General features: G+C 53.8%; 1 protein-coding gene across 2 annotated transcripts; it reads right to left on the bottom strand.

Moving 5' to 3' along the window:
* Positions 1 to 729: 729 nt before the first annotated feature.
* BAK1 (BCL2 antagonist/killer 1) lies at positions 730 to 14,510 on the bottom strand. Of its 2 annotated transcripts, XR_008842391.1 has the most exons (7): positions 14,392 to 14,510; positions 10,653 to 10,756; positions 7,632 to 7,767; positions 6,683 to 6,826; positions 5,251 to 5,431; positions 3,492 to 4,294; positions 2,863 to 3,393 (listed from the first exon to the last, which is right to left on the bottom strand). XR_008842391.1 is itself a non-coding variant. In XM_056511627.1 (6 exons), the coding sequence occupies exons 2-6, from the start codon at positions 10,726 to 10,728 to the stop codon at positions 4,190 to 4,192; spliced, it is 642 nt and encodes a 213-aa protein (XP_056367602.1). In that variant the 5' UTR covers positions 10,729 to 10,756; positions 14,392 to 14,510; the 3' UTR covers positions 730 to 4,189. The 2 variants fall into 2 exon arrangements, 1 of the variants encoding a protein (XP_056367602.1); XM_056511627.1 differs by having other exon boundaries at positions 730 to 4,294.
* Positions 14,511 to 17,439: the final 2,929 nt, after the last annotated feature.

A 17,439-nucleotide genomic window follows, 5' to 3' on the forward strand; every position in this document is an offset into this window, starting at 1 on the left:
ATGGTGTCTCACCACGGCCCGGGGCCCCACGGGGGCTCCCAAAACTCCCAAAAAAAGTGGGGCAGCAGCGGGGCAGAGCTGGGGGTGCCAGGGGTCCGTGCCAGGGACAGGTCCCAGCTGTCTCTCTGTGGGTTTTCCTGCCTTTCCTGGAGTGTTTCATGGCAGAGAACCCTGCTGCTCCTGCCCTGGGATGCGTTTTTAATTTGTTGTTTCCTGCTTGGGGAAGGTGTGGACACATCAAAGATTCTCAGTTCTGGGCAGTGGAGCAGCTGCTGGGACTGCAGAGTCCCACAGCCTCCTCTCCATCCCAAAAATCTGCTCTGTCCACCCCAAAAACCTCCCGTGTCCACCCCAAAAACCTTCCCTTTCCATCCTTATAATGTTCCCCTCTCCAACCCAACACTTCCCCTCTCCATCCCAAAAATTTCCCTCTCCATCCCCCCATCCTCCCCTCTTCTTTCCACATTTTCTCTTCTTCATCCCCAAAATCTTCCCTCCCAATTTCTCTTTTTTCCATCCCCACATTCTCTCCTCTCTATCCCCAAAATCTCCTGTCTTCCATCCCCACAATTTCCCTTCTCCATCCCCACATCCTCCCCTTTTCCTTCCCACATTTTCTCTTCTTCATCCCCAAAATCTTCCATCCCAATTTCCCCTTTTCCATCTCCTGGAACAAAACTCCTGGAACAAAACTGGAAGCAAACCCTGCACACACAGCCAGGAGATGAGTTTGCACACTGTGTACCATTTTTATTTTGACATAGATATAGATTTATATATATTACATTATTTAAAAACAGATTATTTGTAAAAACAAACGGTTGTGATTTGGATTAGGTTTTTTTTTTGTTTTTTTTTCAGGTCAAAGCCACAAAGGTCCCTCCTTCCCCACCTCATTCTGGGACAACCCTGTGGATTTCCCCTCTGGAAAAAACAAGGTTTGTGTCCTTGTCCCACCCTTAATGTGTCACTTAATGTCCTGCAGGGCTGGGGAGGGGACACCAGGAAAAGGAGCAGAGGTGACAGTGACAGGGAGGGCTCAGAGCTGCCAGCAGCCCTGGGCACCTGGGCTGGCTTAGGCCTGGCTTAGACCTGGTTTAGACCTGGTTTAAATCTGGTTTAGAGGCTCTGACCCTCAGAGAGCTGGGACTGACTCCTCCATCCACGAGGGAAGAGCTGGGAGAGGGTGGGATTAAAAACCATCCTCAAATGGGCTCAGGTGGAGTAAAAAGAGGCTCAGAAGGTGTGAAAATGGCTCATGAGGAGTAAAAACAGAGACAAGAGGAGGAAATAAAAGTCCTTGGGGCTCTCACCCCTTTTCCATGCACCACCCCATCCTCCTGGGTGAATTCATCCTGGATAAATCCTCCTGGATCAATTTCCCTGGATAAATCCTGGAAAAATCCTCCTGGATGAATTCCTCCTGGATCTATTCCTCCAGGGTGAATTCCTTCTGGAGAAATCCTCCTGGATGAATTCCTCCTGGATCTATTCCTCCAGGGTGAATTCCTTCTGGAGAAATCCTCCTGGATGAATTCATCCTGGGTGAATCCCTCCTGGTGAATTCCTCTTGGATCAATTCCTCCTGGATGAATTCCTTCTGGAGAAATCCTCCTGGATAAATTCTCTAGGGTGAATTCACCCCTGGATGAATTCCTCCTGGAAAAATCCCTCCTGATCAATCCCTCCTGGATCTATGCTCCTGGGTGAATTCCTCCTGGATAAATCCTCCTGGGTGAATTCATCCAGGGTGAATTCCTCCTGGAAAAATCCCTCCTGGAAAAATCCCTCCTGGATGAATTCCTCCTGGATAAATCCTCCTGGGTGAATTCCTCCTGCCAGCCCTCCAGGAATTCCCTGGCTCCCAGGAAATCCCCCCAGGCCCCTTTTCCTTCCCATGCAGGGCTGGGGCACAGTCCCAGTTCAGCCCCACATCCCCAATTTAAGTTTTTTTCCCCCCAGAAACCGCTGCCAGGAAGAGCTGAGAGCAGAGGGAGGAGAGGCACTGACACCCTGAGCTTCCTCCCTCTGCAAATCCCCTGAGAAAAACGGATAAAATGCAATTTTTCCTTTGTGCAGCACCTATTGAAAAGTTCTCTCTGTCCTGAACTTCACTGATCCTTTCCCATAAATCTGGAAATAAAAAAAAAAAAATCCTTTATGGCCTCACAGCTGCAAGGGGAAGCTTTAGCTGGGAAATGAGAATTAATGAGCAGCAAAAGCTCTCCCTGATCCATTGGAGCTCCAGGAGTGTGGCTGAAGAAGTGAATTAAAGCTGATTTTTATTTTTTTTCCAAGGACTCTGAAAAATCCTGCTGGACACACAGCCCAAGCAGAGAACCAACAGTAATTTGTTAATTAAGGGGCTGATTAGCAGAAAAAAGGGAAATAAGGACCAGGGCTGGGGCCCATGGTGGCCAAAAGGCTCCATCTGGTGGTGCTTGCACCCAAAAAGGAGCTGGGGATCGTACTGGTTAAACTGGTTAAACTGGTCACAGCACAGGAAAGGCTTGGAACTGGAAATCCCAAGCTGGGAGAAGAGAAAAGGGAATTTAGTGTGGAGAAATGCACCTGCAGGGGGGAAACCAGTCAGAGGGGCTCAGGTGAGACAGGAGGGCCACAAAACCTGAGTTGTGGCCACAAAACTTGAGTTGTGGCCACAAAAACCTGAGCGTGGCCAAGCTGTGCTGCCCTGCTCAGGGCAAACACATGCAAGCAGGAGTGGGAATAATACAGGAAATATTTTAATGTTTTTCTCTTAAGCAGAGCAATGAGGGAAAAGGGATCCTGCAGGAACAGCCAGGAGTAAAAAATGACAAGCTCAGATGTGGGAACAGGCTGAAAAGTTCATTTTTCTGTTAAAAAAAAGAGGCACAGGACAGGAGAAATGTGAGTATTCAAAAATTCAGGCTGGTCCTGTTAAGCCTGGGCAGCTGCAAGGGCAGGACAGGGAATAATTCCCTGAATTCCCTGGTTGGCAAAAATCAAAGGAAAAAAAAAAAAAATCAAAGGAAGGTTTGGGATGGGAGAGAGGAGGTTGCTCCCCTCCTCACCCCAAAATCACTCAAGCATCAGCCAGGAATGGAACCAGGATAAGTTCCCTGCATGGAGCTGCTCCAGTGCCTCCCAGTAAGGGGCAGGGAGCCCAACTGGTGGTGATTCCCAGCTGGGCCAGGAGGGTTTTTTTGGGATGTCCATGGAAAGGCTGCAGGGTTTGGGACAGGGGGAGCTGGAGCAGCTGCTCTGGGATTTCCCAGGGCTGGGATCAAACACGGGGGATGGAGTGTCAGTGGTGGGAGGGGCTCAGGACCCAGCCCTGGCATTGTCACAGTGCCACTGGGCCAGTGTCACAGCCCTCTGCTCCTCCAGAGGAGCCACAGGGCCCAGAGATGCCTCATCCCAAAAATGTCCCATCCCAGAGGTGTCCTCATCCCAGACACATCCCATCTCAGAGATGCTTCATCCCAAAAATGTCCCATCCCAGAGATGACCCCATGCTAGAGATATCTCATCCCAAAAATGTCCAATCACAGAGTTGCCCCTATCCTAGAGATGCCTCATCCCAAAAACATCCCATCCCAGGGATGTACCCATTCCCAAAAATGACCCATCCCAGGGATATCTCCAACCCAAAAATGTCCTATCCCAGGGATGTGTCCATTCCCAAAAATTACTCATCGGAGATGTCTCCATCCCAAAATTGCCCCATCCCAGGGATGTCCCCATCCCAAAAATGTCCCATCACAGAGATGTCCCCATCCCAAAAATGTCCCATCACAGAGATGTCCCCATCCCAAAAATGACCCATCAGAGATGTCTCCGTCCCCAAAAATGCCCCATCCCAGGGATGTCCCCATCCCAAAAATGTCCCATCCCGGGGATATCTCCTTCCCAAAAATGCCCCATCAGAGATGTCCCCATCCCAAAAATGACCCATCCCAGGGATGTGTCCATTCCCAAAAATTACTCATCAGAGATGTTTCCATCCCCAAAATGCCTCATCCCAGGGATATCTCCGTTCCCCAAAATGTCCCATCCCAGGGATGTCCCCTCCCTTTCTCAGCAGCTTTTTGAGGCACCACAGCAGATCCCCCCCCTCTCCCCATTCTCTCCTGGGGGTGCAGAGACCCCAGAGCTCCGCAGGGGGGTGGCGGCCCCGGGGCAGCGCAGTCCGGGCGGGGGGCGCGGCTCAGGAGGCGAGGAGGCGCCGCGCCGCCAGGTGTGCCAGCAGCAGCGCGGCCGCCACCAGCAGGAACTTGATGTAAACCTCATTGTAGCGGCGCAGCGCGGCCCTCTGCGGGGACACGGCGGGGTCAGCGCCCCGCGCCCCAAACCGCGGCCCCCAGAGCACGGCCCACAAACACTGAGCCCAAAACACCGACCCCCAAATACCGACCCCCAAACCGCGGCCCCCAAACCGCGACCCACAACCACCGAGCCCCAAATACCGACCCTTAAACACTGACCCCCAAACACCGACCCCCAAACACCGACCCCCAAACACCGACCCACAAACACTGACCCCCAAACACCGACCCACAAACCACGACCCACAAACACTGAGCCCCAAATACCTAAAATACCTTAAACACCGACCCCCAAACACCGACCCCCAAATACCTAAAATACCTTAAACACTGACCCACAAACACTGACCCCAAAACACTCAGCCCCAAACACCAACCCTTAAACACTGACCCCCAAACACCGCTGAGCCCCAAATACCTAAAATACCTTAAACACCGACCCACAAACACTGACCCACAAACACTGACCCACAAACACCGACCCCCAAACACCGACCCACAAACCACGACCCACAAACACTGAGCCCCAAATACCTAAAATACCTTAAACACCGACCCCCAAACACCGACCCCAAAACACCGACCCCCAAATACCTAAAATACCTTAAACACTGACTGCCAAACACTGACCCCAAAACACTCAGCCCCAAACACCGACCCTTAAACACTGAGCCCCAAACACTCAGCCCCAAACCGCGACCCCCAAACACTCAGCCCCAAACCCTGAGCCCCAAACCTGCCCTTCTGACCACCAAACCCTGACCCCAAACCTGATCCCAAAGCAGCCCCCAGCCCCAAAGCAGCCCCTCTGACCACCAAACCCTGACCCCAAACCTGATCCCAAACCTGCTCTCCCGATGCCAAACCCCATCCCTTGACCCCAAAGCAGCCCCCAGCCCCAAACCATCCCCCAGCCCAGCCCCGCCTGCCCCGCATTGCTCACCCATCCTCCCTGCAGCGCGATCCAGCGCGCGATGCGGTTCCGCAGCATGAACTGGCCCAGCTGGTGCGCGATGCGCCGCAGGAAGCCGCTCACCCCGCGCTGCCACACGTGCATGGCCAGCCGGTAGCCAAAGGCCAGCAGGGCGATCACCCGGCCCCAGTTGATGCCGCTCTCGAACAGGCTGCAACAAAGCCCAGGCAATCCCTCCATCCCTGCCCGGAGCTCCCAGCCCGGGGAGAGCCAGCAGTGCGGGCAACATTGAGGAAACGGCCCCACAAAGGTTAGGTTGGGTATTATGGAAATATTATTTTCATCTGGAAGTTGTCCAGCCCTGGCACAGCTGCCCAGCCTGGGGGATCTTGAGTGATATGATCAGGATTGAAGAAACGGCCCCAAGTTCTACCAGGAAACATTTAGTTTGGATATTTGGGAAAAATCATTTCACTGCAAAGGTTCTCCAGCCCAGGGGATCTTGAGCAATATGATCAGGATTGAAGAAACGGCCCCAAGTTCTACCAGGAAACATTTAGTTTGGATATTTGGGAAAAATCTTTTCACTGCAAAGGTTCTCCAGCCCAGGGGATCTTGAGCAATATGATCAGGATTGAAGAAACGGCCCCAAGTTCTACCAGGAAACATTTAGTTTGGATATAAAGGAAAATCTTTTCACTCCAAAGGTTCTCCAGCCCAGGGGATCTCAAGCAGTGTGGTCAGGACAAGAGGAAATGGCCCCAAATTCTACCAGAGAACATTTAGTTTGGATGTTTGGGAAAAATTTTTTCACTGCAAATGTTGTCCAGCCCAGGGGAATCTCAAGCAATATGATCAGGATTGAGAAAACAGCCCCCAGTTCTACCAGGAAACATTTAGTTTGGATATTTGGGAAAGTCTTTTCACTGGAAGGGTTCTCCAGCCCAGGGGATCTCAAGCAACACGATCAGGACAAGAAGAAACGGCCCCAAGTTCTATCACAAAACATTCAGTTTGAATATTTCGGAAAATCTTTTCACTGGAAGGGTTCTCCAGTCCAGGGGATCTTGAGCAATATGATCAGGATTGAGGAAACAGCCCCAAGTTTAATTTACCTGAGCAGGACAGTGACAGTGACAGGAGTTAATTTAATTTAATTTAATTTAATTTAATTTAATTTACCTGTGAGCATTGCCGCCTCAGCCAGCGCGGCTTCCCGGACAGGGGAGCAGGAAAAGGACAGAAAGGAAGGAGTTAGAGACAAACACTGGAGAAAAGAAGGAATTAGACACAAACACCAAGCAGAGGGCACAGGGACAGGGCTGTCACCACCAGAGGTGCTTGGAGGAGTGACAGGAGCCCAGAGACAGGAGCCCAGAGACAGGAGCCCAGAGACAGGTTTAACTGACCTCCCCTCCCCTTCTCCTGCAGGGACAGCCCCCAGGCCGTGCTGGGGCTTTACCTGGAGGCGATTTTGGTGAAGGTCTCGTAGGCGTTGTCGCGGGTGGGCTGCAGGCTCTCCAGCATGGTGCGGAACTCGGCGTCGTAGCGCCGGTAGATGTCATCACCGATGATGGCCAAGCGCTGCCCCACCTGGCTGCCGGTGCTGCGGGGGGAGCGGAGCCAGGCCCGGCTCAGCAGAGCCAGGCCCAGATCAGCAGAGTGTGTTGGGTTGATGTGGCCAGAAATGTGAATTCTGTCCCAGTGCCCCTGATCTCCTGGCACACATTATCTGCTCATGGGCCATCTTTAAACCAGCTGGGCAATCATCTTTATCTTCCCACAGCCCATCCTCCCTCCAGGAGATATCTCCTGTTCATGGCCACTGAGTCCCAGGGCATGACTGATAAAATTCCATCATCCCACTGGGAGATGCTCCAGCCAGGGGAGGAGCCAAGCCTTTCCTACCCAGATAAAAACTGACATTTGGAACACCAGAGCAGCCTTTGCCACTGGATCCCAGAGGAAAGCCAGACCTTTCCACATCATCCCTGGAGCTTCAGAGGAAACTGCACCTTCTCCAGGAGCACTGCTCCAGCTGAACCACATCTGCCCCTGCAGGAGGATGCAGCCACCATTGAATGGGACTGTGCCAACACCCTGACTGACTGACGGGTGTCAGCTTGGATTCTGACTCTGGCAGGGCTGGGATTGTTCTGTGTAATACTGCATTTCTATTTGAATTTTCCTAGTAAAGAACTGTTATTCCTAATTCCCATATTTTTGCCTGAGAGCCCCTTAATTTCCAAATGATCATAATTTGGCGGGACGGGGTTTTACATTCTCCATTGGAAAGAGAAGCTCCTGCCTTCATTGGCAGACACCTGTCCTCCAAAGCAGGACAGGAGAGTCAGGCCTGGCTATGCTGACTCACTCTGGTGATTTAGGCCCAGCTCAGGGTGAGGATTTACCTGTCCAGGTCCTGCTGGATTTGCTCCATCTCGGGGTCGGGCGGCAGCTCTGCCCCTCGCTCCCGGCGCTCCTGCTGGTAGCGGTGGAAGGCGTAGCTCCTGAACACCTCCTCGGCCTCCTCCGCCACCCGGCCCTCTGCAGGGCACAGGGACAGTGCTCAGCCTCCCCTGCCTCCACCTCACCCCGGGAGCGGCCCTGCCCTCGCTGCCACCCCGAGTCTGTGCTGCCTGTGGGAACGCCAGCCCTCTGCCGCCATTCCGAAAAACACCCGACGTGAATGAGTCCTCACTGAGCTCATTTTGAATCCAGTCATGCTCGGCATTTCAGGAATTCCAGGTCCAGAGGGGGAATGTGGGGAATGTGAGCTGTCTGTGACAGCTCCAGACCCACACGGATGTCCCTACACCCACAGAACCTTCTCCAGACCCACAGGGGTCCCTGCACTCCTGCACTTCTCCACACCCCACACATTTGTCCTTGTCCCCACAGAACCAGCTCCAGACCCACACATGTCCCTGTGCCCACAGAACCAGCTCCAGACCCCCACAACCTTCTCCAGACCCACACTTGTCCCCACTCATCCTTCTCCAGACCCACACTTGTCCCCCCATAACCTTCTCCAGACCCACACTTGTCCCCCCACAACCTTCTCCAGACCCACAGATATCCCACAGAATTCTCCCCAAACCCACACACATCTCTGCACCCTCACAACCTTCTCTAGACCTCCTATCCCCACACAACCCTCTCCAGACCCCACATGTCCCCATAATTTCCATTTCCAGACCCACACGTGTGTCCTGTCCCCTCACAACCTTCTCCAGACCCACACACGTCCCCACAAATTGCTCTCCAGACCCACACATTTGTCCCTGTCCCCACAGAACCATCTCCAGACCCACACAGATGTCCCTGTCCCCACAGCCTCAGGGACACAGTCAGTGTCCCCCCTGCAGCAGGATTCTGGTTCCAGCTGCTCCAGAAGCACCTGGAGAGGGTCAGTGGCTCCCACAGCCCCACTGAGGGACCCCACAGGGACACTCTTTGTGTGGGGACAGGAGTGGTGGGGCAGGGTCAGAGCTCAGCTTCCACAGGGCACCCAGACACCTCCAGGAACGGGATGTCCAGGAGAGGGGGATCCTGCAGGACTGTGGGTTTGGGGGATCTCCCCATCCTTGGGGGACAGCACACACATAAATCCGGAATCTGCATTTCCAACCTGAGATCTTCCTGCCCAGGGCTGGGAAATGAGGGCACAGCTGTGCTGGCAGTGCTGCCCCATAAACCCCAAAATCCCAAAAATCCCACTAAATCCTCCTCAGGGTTTTCTGGCTGGTCCCACCTCCCTGTCCCGTGCTGCAGAGCTGAAGGGAAAGGACAGCCCCTGTCACTTTTTCCAGGGGTTGTTTTTTGTTTTCAGGCACGGGTTTGTTTGGTGGCAAACAAATCCTTCCCCTTCTGGGAACTGGGAGCTGGTGAGCTCCAGGGAGAGCCAGAAAACGAAACCAACTGAGTCAGAGTTTCAGGGAGAGGAGTGCAAACACTCGGCCAGACAGAAGAGGAAATCTGTGCACAAAAATAATCCCTGGGCTGGGTTACCCCAGGAACTATTTTTAGTAACACCTGGACAGGAGGACACCCCCCACTCACACAGGTGCTACCCCAGCACCCAGTGGGATTGTGCTGGGATCTCTCCCACTCAAGGATCTGGATCAGGGTTTGACTGGTGGTTCCTACATCCATAACAGTGATTCCATGAAGGATCCAAGGGTGATCAGGGTGAGCACTGCCCTGTGCTTCCTGCTGGAGAGCAGAAATTCCAGAAGGGGAAGGACACCTGCCATGCCTGAGGAATCTGCACAGCACAAAACCTTCCCCTCCCTCTGCTCTTGAGGAGCAGCATCCCCAAAGTGCCTCCCTGCAGAGCTGGGCTGTGAGGCAGGAGCTGATCCCTCAGAAAGGGAGATTTTTCTGCTCCAGGTCCTGAACTGCCCCCAGGAAAGCTGCTGTGATTCTGGTGTTGAGTTCCTGTTCCATCACACACTGCCAGGAGGAGGCAGCTCCAGATTCCAGAGGTGGAATTCCTCCTGCCTCTCCATGAGTTTTGGGAAGCAGAGAGATGCTGGGACTGCTGCCAAGTGTGTAAGAAAACAGGAACTGGGACGGTGACCCAGCGTGCTCAGAGCTGATTTCTTACTGGTTTTCACACCAGCATCTCACTGGCCTCTACAGGAAATCAGCAAACAGCTGCTCCTGTTGTGGATCTTTGTACCTCCTGGACTCTGGCATGGCAAGGATGGGATATTTTCCTTCCAGTGCCCCCACAGGGAGAGAGCCCAGAGCAGAAATCCCAGTGTGAGGGCAGAGCCCTGAGCTGGCTGAGCTCCCCCAGCCCCATCCCCACGCTGACAGAGCTGACTCGGCTGATTTACCCTCCCCACCTGCCCAGCAGCTCCAGGAGTCACATTTCATCCTGCTGGGAGCTGAGGGTTTTCCCCAGTTCCTGTGGCCCCGCTCCAGTTTCGCCCATTGAGCAGGGCTGGGCTGGGCTGGGCTCACATGGGACACAGTGACCCTGCCCTGCCGGCACCTGGTGTCACCCCCAGGCCACCCAGACTGCCTGAGATCTGTTTTCCTCTGTCATTTAAACCCCAAACCCCTCCTGTTTTCTTGTTCTCAGGAAGGAAATACACCACAGCAGGCAGCTCCCAGCACTTTGTTCTCCCTGTACTTTCCAATCCCACCTTGCTGCCCACCCTGACACTATCCTTGATTATTTTGGATGGAAAAGAACCTTAAAGCTCCCCCAGTTCCACCTCCCACCAGAGCAGGATGCTCCAGGCCCCTGGGAGCCCCAGAACCACTGAGAACCTCCCAGCTCAATTCATTACCGAGCTGATTTGTTATCCCAGCCCTGCAAAAAGCCCTGGGGACAGGAAATCCCATCTTGCCAAAGCAATGGATAAAAAAAATCCAGGTTTGAAGCTGCTCCCTCCCCGGAGCACCCCAGAACATTTTACCTGAGCTGAGCCTGCGCCTGCGGCTCCCCCGGCGCTCCTCCAGCTGTGGAGGGTCCCCCTCATTCCCCGAGGCCATGGCAGAGATTTGGGAGTGGCAGCTTCACCTGGAAGGGTGATGGAGATGATGGAGATGATGATGTGGTCCCTCACAGCCCCAGGAATCCCCTGTGGCAGAGCCCACTGCTCAATAAAGGTGTTTTTATCTGGCCACGGCAGGCTCCTCCCATGCTGGCTCACTCATTCTGTACCCACAAAATGCTCTGCACCGGGTCCACTCCCACCTCCCTGCATTCCCCCTCTTGGAGGATCTCGTCATTTGCCACAAAAAGAGACCCCACACCCCACACCTCACATGCTGAGATCAACTTCCTTCCTGTTTTTGCTCCATCCTGTTCTGAGAGAGGTGTGGGCTGCACCAGCTCTCATCACCCCGGACCACAGAGCTTCCTAAAAGGCTGAAAAAAAAAATTCCAGCACCTCTGTAACCCCCTGGGTGCAACCACACCAAGCTGCCATGGCAAGACCACCATGAGATGAGTCCTGATTTCCTCCAGGACTCAAATTTCCTCTAATTCCCCTTTGTAATGTAATGTTATGTAATGTAATGTAATGTAATGTAATGTAATGTAATGTAATGTAATTCTTTACATTTTCCCTCTCAGAAAATCAGAAAATTAAATGAGCACTAAACACAAAGCTCATATTTCCCCTGAAGTTCACAGGTATCCTAAACCTGCAGTTCAGGGCTCATCAGGGCTCCTTCACCCCAGGGGTTTGGGAATGAGACCATGAAGTTCCTGCCAGGATTAATGGGATCAGGGCAGCTCCTTGCTGCTGTCTGACATTCCAGCCCCACAGGTCTGAGCTGGGGCTGTCCTGAGCTCAGGGATGAGACACAATTCCTGACATTAAATTGCATGCTGGACAAAAAGAAAGGGATAAATGAACACCCACGGCTATGGGAGAAGTGCACAATGTGGTTCATGCTCATGGCTTCACACTGGAGATTGTTCAGAAGGAAAAACCAATGTGGGGCAGGAAGTACAGCCTGTTTTCCCTGGGATGGGGCCTGGAAGTGAAAAGTGCCTCAGAAAATCAGGTCCTGGCACAGCTGCACTCAGGGCCTGAGGCTGGTGAGCAGGATGGAAATGCTGCTTCTTCCTACATTCTGAAGAGGGAAGGACAGGATTTCCCCCTTCCTGCCCAAACTCAAACATCCCCATCCAAGGCAGAGCTGAGAAGGCAGTGAGATCATCAGCTGGGACCAGGGGTCAATCCCTGGGGAGAGCAGCTGGCCACTCACCCAGAGCTGCTGGCCACTCACCCAGAGCTGCTCCAGAGCTGCCTCTCCTGGCTCTCAGAATCACAGAATTCCCAGCCCTGGTATGGTGTCCATCCCCTGGGATGTGCAGATCCCTGGGATTGTCCATCCCCTGAGATTGTCCATCCCCTGGGATGGTGCAGATCCCCTAGGATGGTGCAGATCTCCCAGATTCCATCCCCTGGGATGGTGTCCGTCCTCTGGGATGTGCAGATCCCTGGGATTGTCCATCCTCTGGGATTGTCCATCCCCTGGTATGGTGTCCATCCTCTGGGATGTGCAGATCCCTGGGATTGTCCATCCTCTGGGATTGTCCATCCCCTGGGACTGTCCATCCCCTGGCAGGGTGTCCATCCCCTCCTCCACTGAGGAGCCTCCTGTGCTTCCCCCTCTGCCACCCCACCCATGGCTGAGCCCACCTGCACTGGGAGCAGCTCCTTGGAGCTGTGGGAACTGGGAGCAGGGGGAGTTTCCTCTGTACCCCACAGTGGCACAGGGTGCTGGGGGGGTGTGGGTGCACCCAGCAAAGAGCTCAAGGAGCCTCTGGAGCTTTTCCAGCTGGCCTGTGGGGCAGCAGGGCTGTGTCCCACGGTGGCCCAGGGCTGACAGGGACTTTTCCTGCCCGGAACGAGCGAGGGCTGTCAGGAGTGAGCACTTCCTGGAGTGAGGGCTGTGCAGCACAGGAACCCAGAGGCAGATGACTCATGACTTTCAACTTGGATTTCATTTTCAGCACTGTAGGAACTTTTGTTTTCGGTTTCCTTTTGGGCCCTGGCACACTCAGGACGCTGCAGCCCTGTCACTGCTGTCCCCAAATGCCCATGTGGGCTCCCAAAAGAGCTCACTGCCCATCTCTGCAGGGCTCAGAGTGCCTCAGACCATCCTGCCCAGGCTCCAGAGCTGCTGTCTGTGCTCCTCCTGCTTCCCTTTGTTATGGGAACACCGTGCTGGAGAACAGGGCAGGGTGGGAAGGAGGAGATGACACCCACAGACAGCCCAGGGCTGCAGAAAATGAAAATCCTCCAAGATTTGAGTCAGGGCTCAAGGGAGGCTGTCAGGGAACTTGCAGGGTCTGATTCACCCTACAAGGGTCTTGTGGGAGGCTGCAAGGGGTTAAAAGCAGCAGCCAGAACTTTGGATGAGATTTAGCTGCACCTCCAAGGTGGAACAGGGCTCTGACCTTTATCAGCAGCACCTGAAATGCCAGAATGAACCTTCCTGGAACCCCCCAGCCCTCCCCAGACAAACAAACACAACTGCTCCTCATTTCCCCCTCTTTCCATCTCCTCCTCTCAGAGGTCTCAGACACATTTCCTGCCTGTCTTTAAGTCACACTCATCACTTCTCCCAATTTTTCTCCAAAGCAAAGTTCCTGAGCCCTGGTTCAGGGAAGATGGTGGGAAGGGAAGCAGATCCATGAGGATCCACAGGAGCAGCTGCAATCCCTAAATCTAGGCCCAGCCAGAGGGCTCTGGAAGGAATGTGCTGTGAGTGCCAGGAAATGGATGGAGCATCCCCTGGGATGAGATTTTGGCAGCTCTGGTGTGTGGCAGTGACTCCACGAGGCCGTGCAGGGCAGAGATCCCTCCTGGGACAGAATCCTGCAGGATTCCTGATCCCATCCCTGCCTGGGACAGAGATCCTGCAGGATTCATTATCCCATCCCTGCCTGATCCCACCCAGGACAGAGATCCTGCAGGATTCATTATCCCATCCCTACCTGGGACAGAGATCCCACAGGATTCCTGATCCCATCCCCACCTGATCCCACCCAGGACAGAGATCCTGCAGGATTCATTATCCCATCCCTGCCTGATCCCACCCAGGACAGAGATCTCACAGGATTCCTGATTCCACCCAGGACAGAGATCCCACAGGATTCCTGATCCCATCCCTGCCTGATCCCAGGACAGAGATCCCACAGGATTCATTATCCCATCCCTATTGGGACAGAGATCCCACAGGATTCCTGATCCCATCCCTGCCCGGCCAGATCGGAGCCAGGGCCGCTCCTCCCCCTGCCCCAGGGCAGGACTTTGCCCAGTTTGGGGTTTGCCCACCCAGCACGGCCCCAGGGTGGGCAAACGACCCCCAGCCTGCCCGTGGCCGGTGTCACCCGCTCCTCTCTGGGGACAGCTGTGCCCGGTGTCCCCTCGGGCCCCGCCGAGTGATGCCGCGGGCAGCTGTCACCGCGCGAAAACGCAACTGGAGAAAGCTCGGTTAAACGCGGGGAAATTCCCTTTTTGGGGCAGCTAAATTCCTTTTTTTTTTTGGCGCGGCGACCCGCCCGGAGCGGGACTCCAGTCTTGACGCGGGGGATTTCCTGCACTTTGAGGACCTTTGTCGTTGTCACCCACCCGGAGAACGGGGATAACCCATCCCAGGGGATTTTGGGGAGGGGGAAACGGGGCCACTCACCGCGTCCCGGCGGGGAGCAGCGGGTCGGAGCTATCGCATCCCTGCCGGGATCCGCTCCATCCCTCGGGCCGCTCCCTTCCTGCGCAAAGGAAACGCGCGGGGCCGCGGAGAGGGAGGGAAAAGAAGAAGAAGGAAAGAAGAAAAAAAAAAAAAAAAAAAAAAAAAAAAAATCAAATAGAAACCCAACCCCGCTGACCATAGATAGACGCGGGCGCGGAGCCGCGCAGGACTCAGCTCCCTCTAGAGGCACCAACCCCGGCGCGGAGCAGCGGGGGATTTTTGGGGGGTTCTGGGGGAGGTGAAGCATCGCCCGGTCGTTGTCACCCCCGCACCCTCCTTGCGGGGCTCTCCCGGAGAGCTCCGGCTCCTCCAGCGGATCGCGGAGCTTTTCCTTACGGCTGCACTTTAAATTCTCCCTCTGCCTGCTTCCCGGCGGAGAGCCGCGTTAAAAAAAAACTATTTGAGAGTTGCTGGTTCCTGGGACGGAACTTGTGTGGATCCAGCAGAAAAAAAAAAAAAAAAAAAAAAAAAAAAAAAAAAAAAAAAAAAATTAAAAAATAAAAAAGTTACGGGTGGTAGAGGGGGCTCCCACCGAGCGCCTTTGGGAATTGGAAATCGCTGAGATTTGGGGAAATCCCAGCAGCTCCAGGAGAGCGCGAGGTAAATTCAGCCCTGGAGGGTTCAGCAATCTGGCCCAGCTGCTTTTCCTCTCCTCGCTCCTTGGGACGCTGCCAGGGGCGCTGCTGGGTCTGGAAAATGCCAGATAAGCAGAGCTTTGGGGCTGGGCAGACGCCTGGCTGCTGATTATCGCATCACTTGTCTGCCCGGTGGCAGGGCCGCGCTCAGGGCCCCAGGGACCTGCCCCGCACCAGGGATTCGGGAATTCGTGGCTTACGGGCTGAGCTTGTCCAGGGAAAAGCGGCCCCGGGCCCCAGAGGGTCCTGCTCTGGAGATTTGGGCTGCTGGGCACGCCCTGCTGAGGGTGGGGCTGCACTGGAGGGGAAAAGCAGCTGCTGGAGGGTGAAAAAAGGGATTTTCACAGTGGCTGTGAGGAGAGGTCAGAGCTGGCTTCAGGGAAGGAAGATCATCATTGTCCTGGTGTGAAGGACAGGTGTCTGCCAATGAAGGCAGGAGCTTCTCTTTGAGATGGAGAATGGAAACCCCCTCCCTCCAAATTATTATCATTTGGAAATTAAGGGGCTCTCAGGCAAAGATATGGGAATTAGGAAGAACAGTTCTTTACTAGGAAAATTCAAATAGAAATGCAGTATTACACAGAACAATCCCAGCCCTGCCAGAGTCAGAATCCAAGCTGACACCCGTCAGTCAGTCAGGGTGTTGGCACAGTCCCATTCAATGGTGGCTGCATCCTCCTGCAGGGGCAGATGTGGTTCAGCTGGAGCAGTGCTCCTGGAGAAGGTGCAGTTTCCTCTGAAGCTCCAGGGATGATGTGGAAAGGTCTGGCTTTCCTCTGGGATCCAGTGGAAAGAAGGTGCCTTGGTGTCCAAAATCTCAGTTTTTATCTGGGTAGGAAAGGCTTGGCTCCTCCCCTGGCTGGAGCATCTCCCAGTGGGATGATGGAATTTTATCAGTCATGCCCTGGGACTCAGTGGCCATGAACAGGAGATATCTCCTGGAGGGAGGATGGGCTGTGGGAAGATAAAGATGATTGCCCAGCTGGTTTAAAGATGGCCCATGAGCAGATAATGTGTGCCAGGAGATCAGGGGCACTGTGACAGAATCCACATTTCTGGTCACATCAACCCAACACAATCATAGAAACAGGAATCAGCTCATGGGGGCTGTGGGAAGGAGCTGCCCTGCTCCCACAGAGAAGTCCTGAGTGGGGGTCGAGGTCCCACACCAGTTTTAATTCCTGGGGTGGGTTTTGGGGGTGAATGGGGCTGACTCTGGTGGTGCACAGGCAGGCTGAGCCTTCACATCCACCTGGGCTCTTCCCGGCTGTCCCTCCCCCCCAGCTCAGATTTGGCATCCCTGGGGAGAGCTGCAATCACAAATCCCATCTCAACCACTTCCCTTCCACCTCGAGTGTCTGCACAGCACCTCCGTGCTCTGGCTGTGGAAAACCAGCTGGGAAAGAGGCACTGAGCAGCCAATTCCTGAGTAATTCCTCGGTGTGAACCACCTCTGCCACAGGCAGCTCTTTTTGTGGTGCATCGATGCAGAAATTTCCAGCTGGAAACCAGAATTCCTCTAAAAACGACTCTGACAGGGCTCCTGCTGCTCCCATCGGGCAGCAAAAGGTGTGGAAAATGAATTGTGTGGGATTGTTGGGCAATTGTGAGTGCAGAGATTGTGGGGACTGAGCTGTGGGGGCTCCCCGTGTCTGCCAGAGGCTGCTGGAGATCCCAGTAAAATGGGAAACTCTTGGAAAGGACCAGCTCTGTATGGGAATGGCCAGTAAAAACATCAAGGGCTGATGGTGGAAATTGTCAGGAAAATGAATCCACAAACTCCAGAGGCTGATGTCCAAAAATGAGGCAGAGGAATCCTTTTTGCTTTATTGGAATAAAGGGAGAGGCCATGGGGCATTCCCCTGGGATCTCTTAAATTTTTGGAGGATGAAGCCTCCCTTTTTATCCTGATTTCCCTCTCTCCTTCCCCATGGGCTGAGGCACTTGAGAGGCACAGACTTCCCAAACACCTGATACCTGAGATTCCCCTCTAATGTACAATCCTCCCTTTTAATGTTTAATTCTTATACAATTCATGTTTTTTTCCCCATTGCTTCATCTTCCAATTTTCCAATATCCATCTTCCAATATCCAATTTCATTTATCAGCAAACCTGCAGTTTGTTTGTAAAGGCGAATCTCTTTTTTTTTCCATTCATCAATCAGTGGAATCCATCCCGTTGTTTCTTTTATCTCTTAGCGCTGGTTTTATCTACCAGCAGATCCACAGCTCGTTTGTAAAGACAAATCCGACATTCCTCTCGGAAGGAAACATCCAGGAGATGCTGGAGGAGCTCTGGGAGTCCTGGGTGCAGCTCCTCCGAGCAGCCAGCCCGAGCTGCTGCAGAGCCCTG

Source organism: Oenanthe melanoleuca, chromosome 26, assembly GCF_029582105.1.
Source record: "Oenanthe melanoleuca isolate GR-GAL-2019-014 chromosome 26, OMel1.0, whole genome shotgun sequence".
Taxonomy (NCBI): Eukaryota; Metazoa; Chordata; class Aves; order Passeriformes; family Muscicapidae; genus Oenanthe; species Oenanthe melanoleuca.

Coding starts and splice junctions, on each gene's coding strand:
- BAK1 (XM_056511627.1), bottom strand. CDS start 10,728: ATGGCCTCGGGGAATGAGGGGGACCCTCCACAGCTGGAGGAGCGCCGG. Junction 6,827..7,631: donor ATCCAGCAGGACCTGGACAG/GTAAATCCTCAC, acceptor CTCCCCCCGCAG/CACCGGCAGCCAGGTGGGGC. Junction 5,432..6,682: donor TTCACCAAAATCGCCTCCAG/GTAAAGCCCCAG, acceptor GCTTTGTTGCAG/CCTGTTCGAGAGCGGCATCA.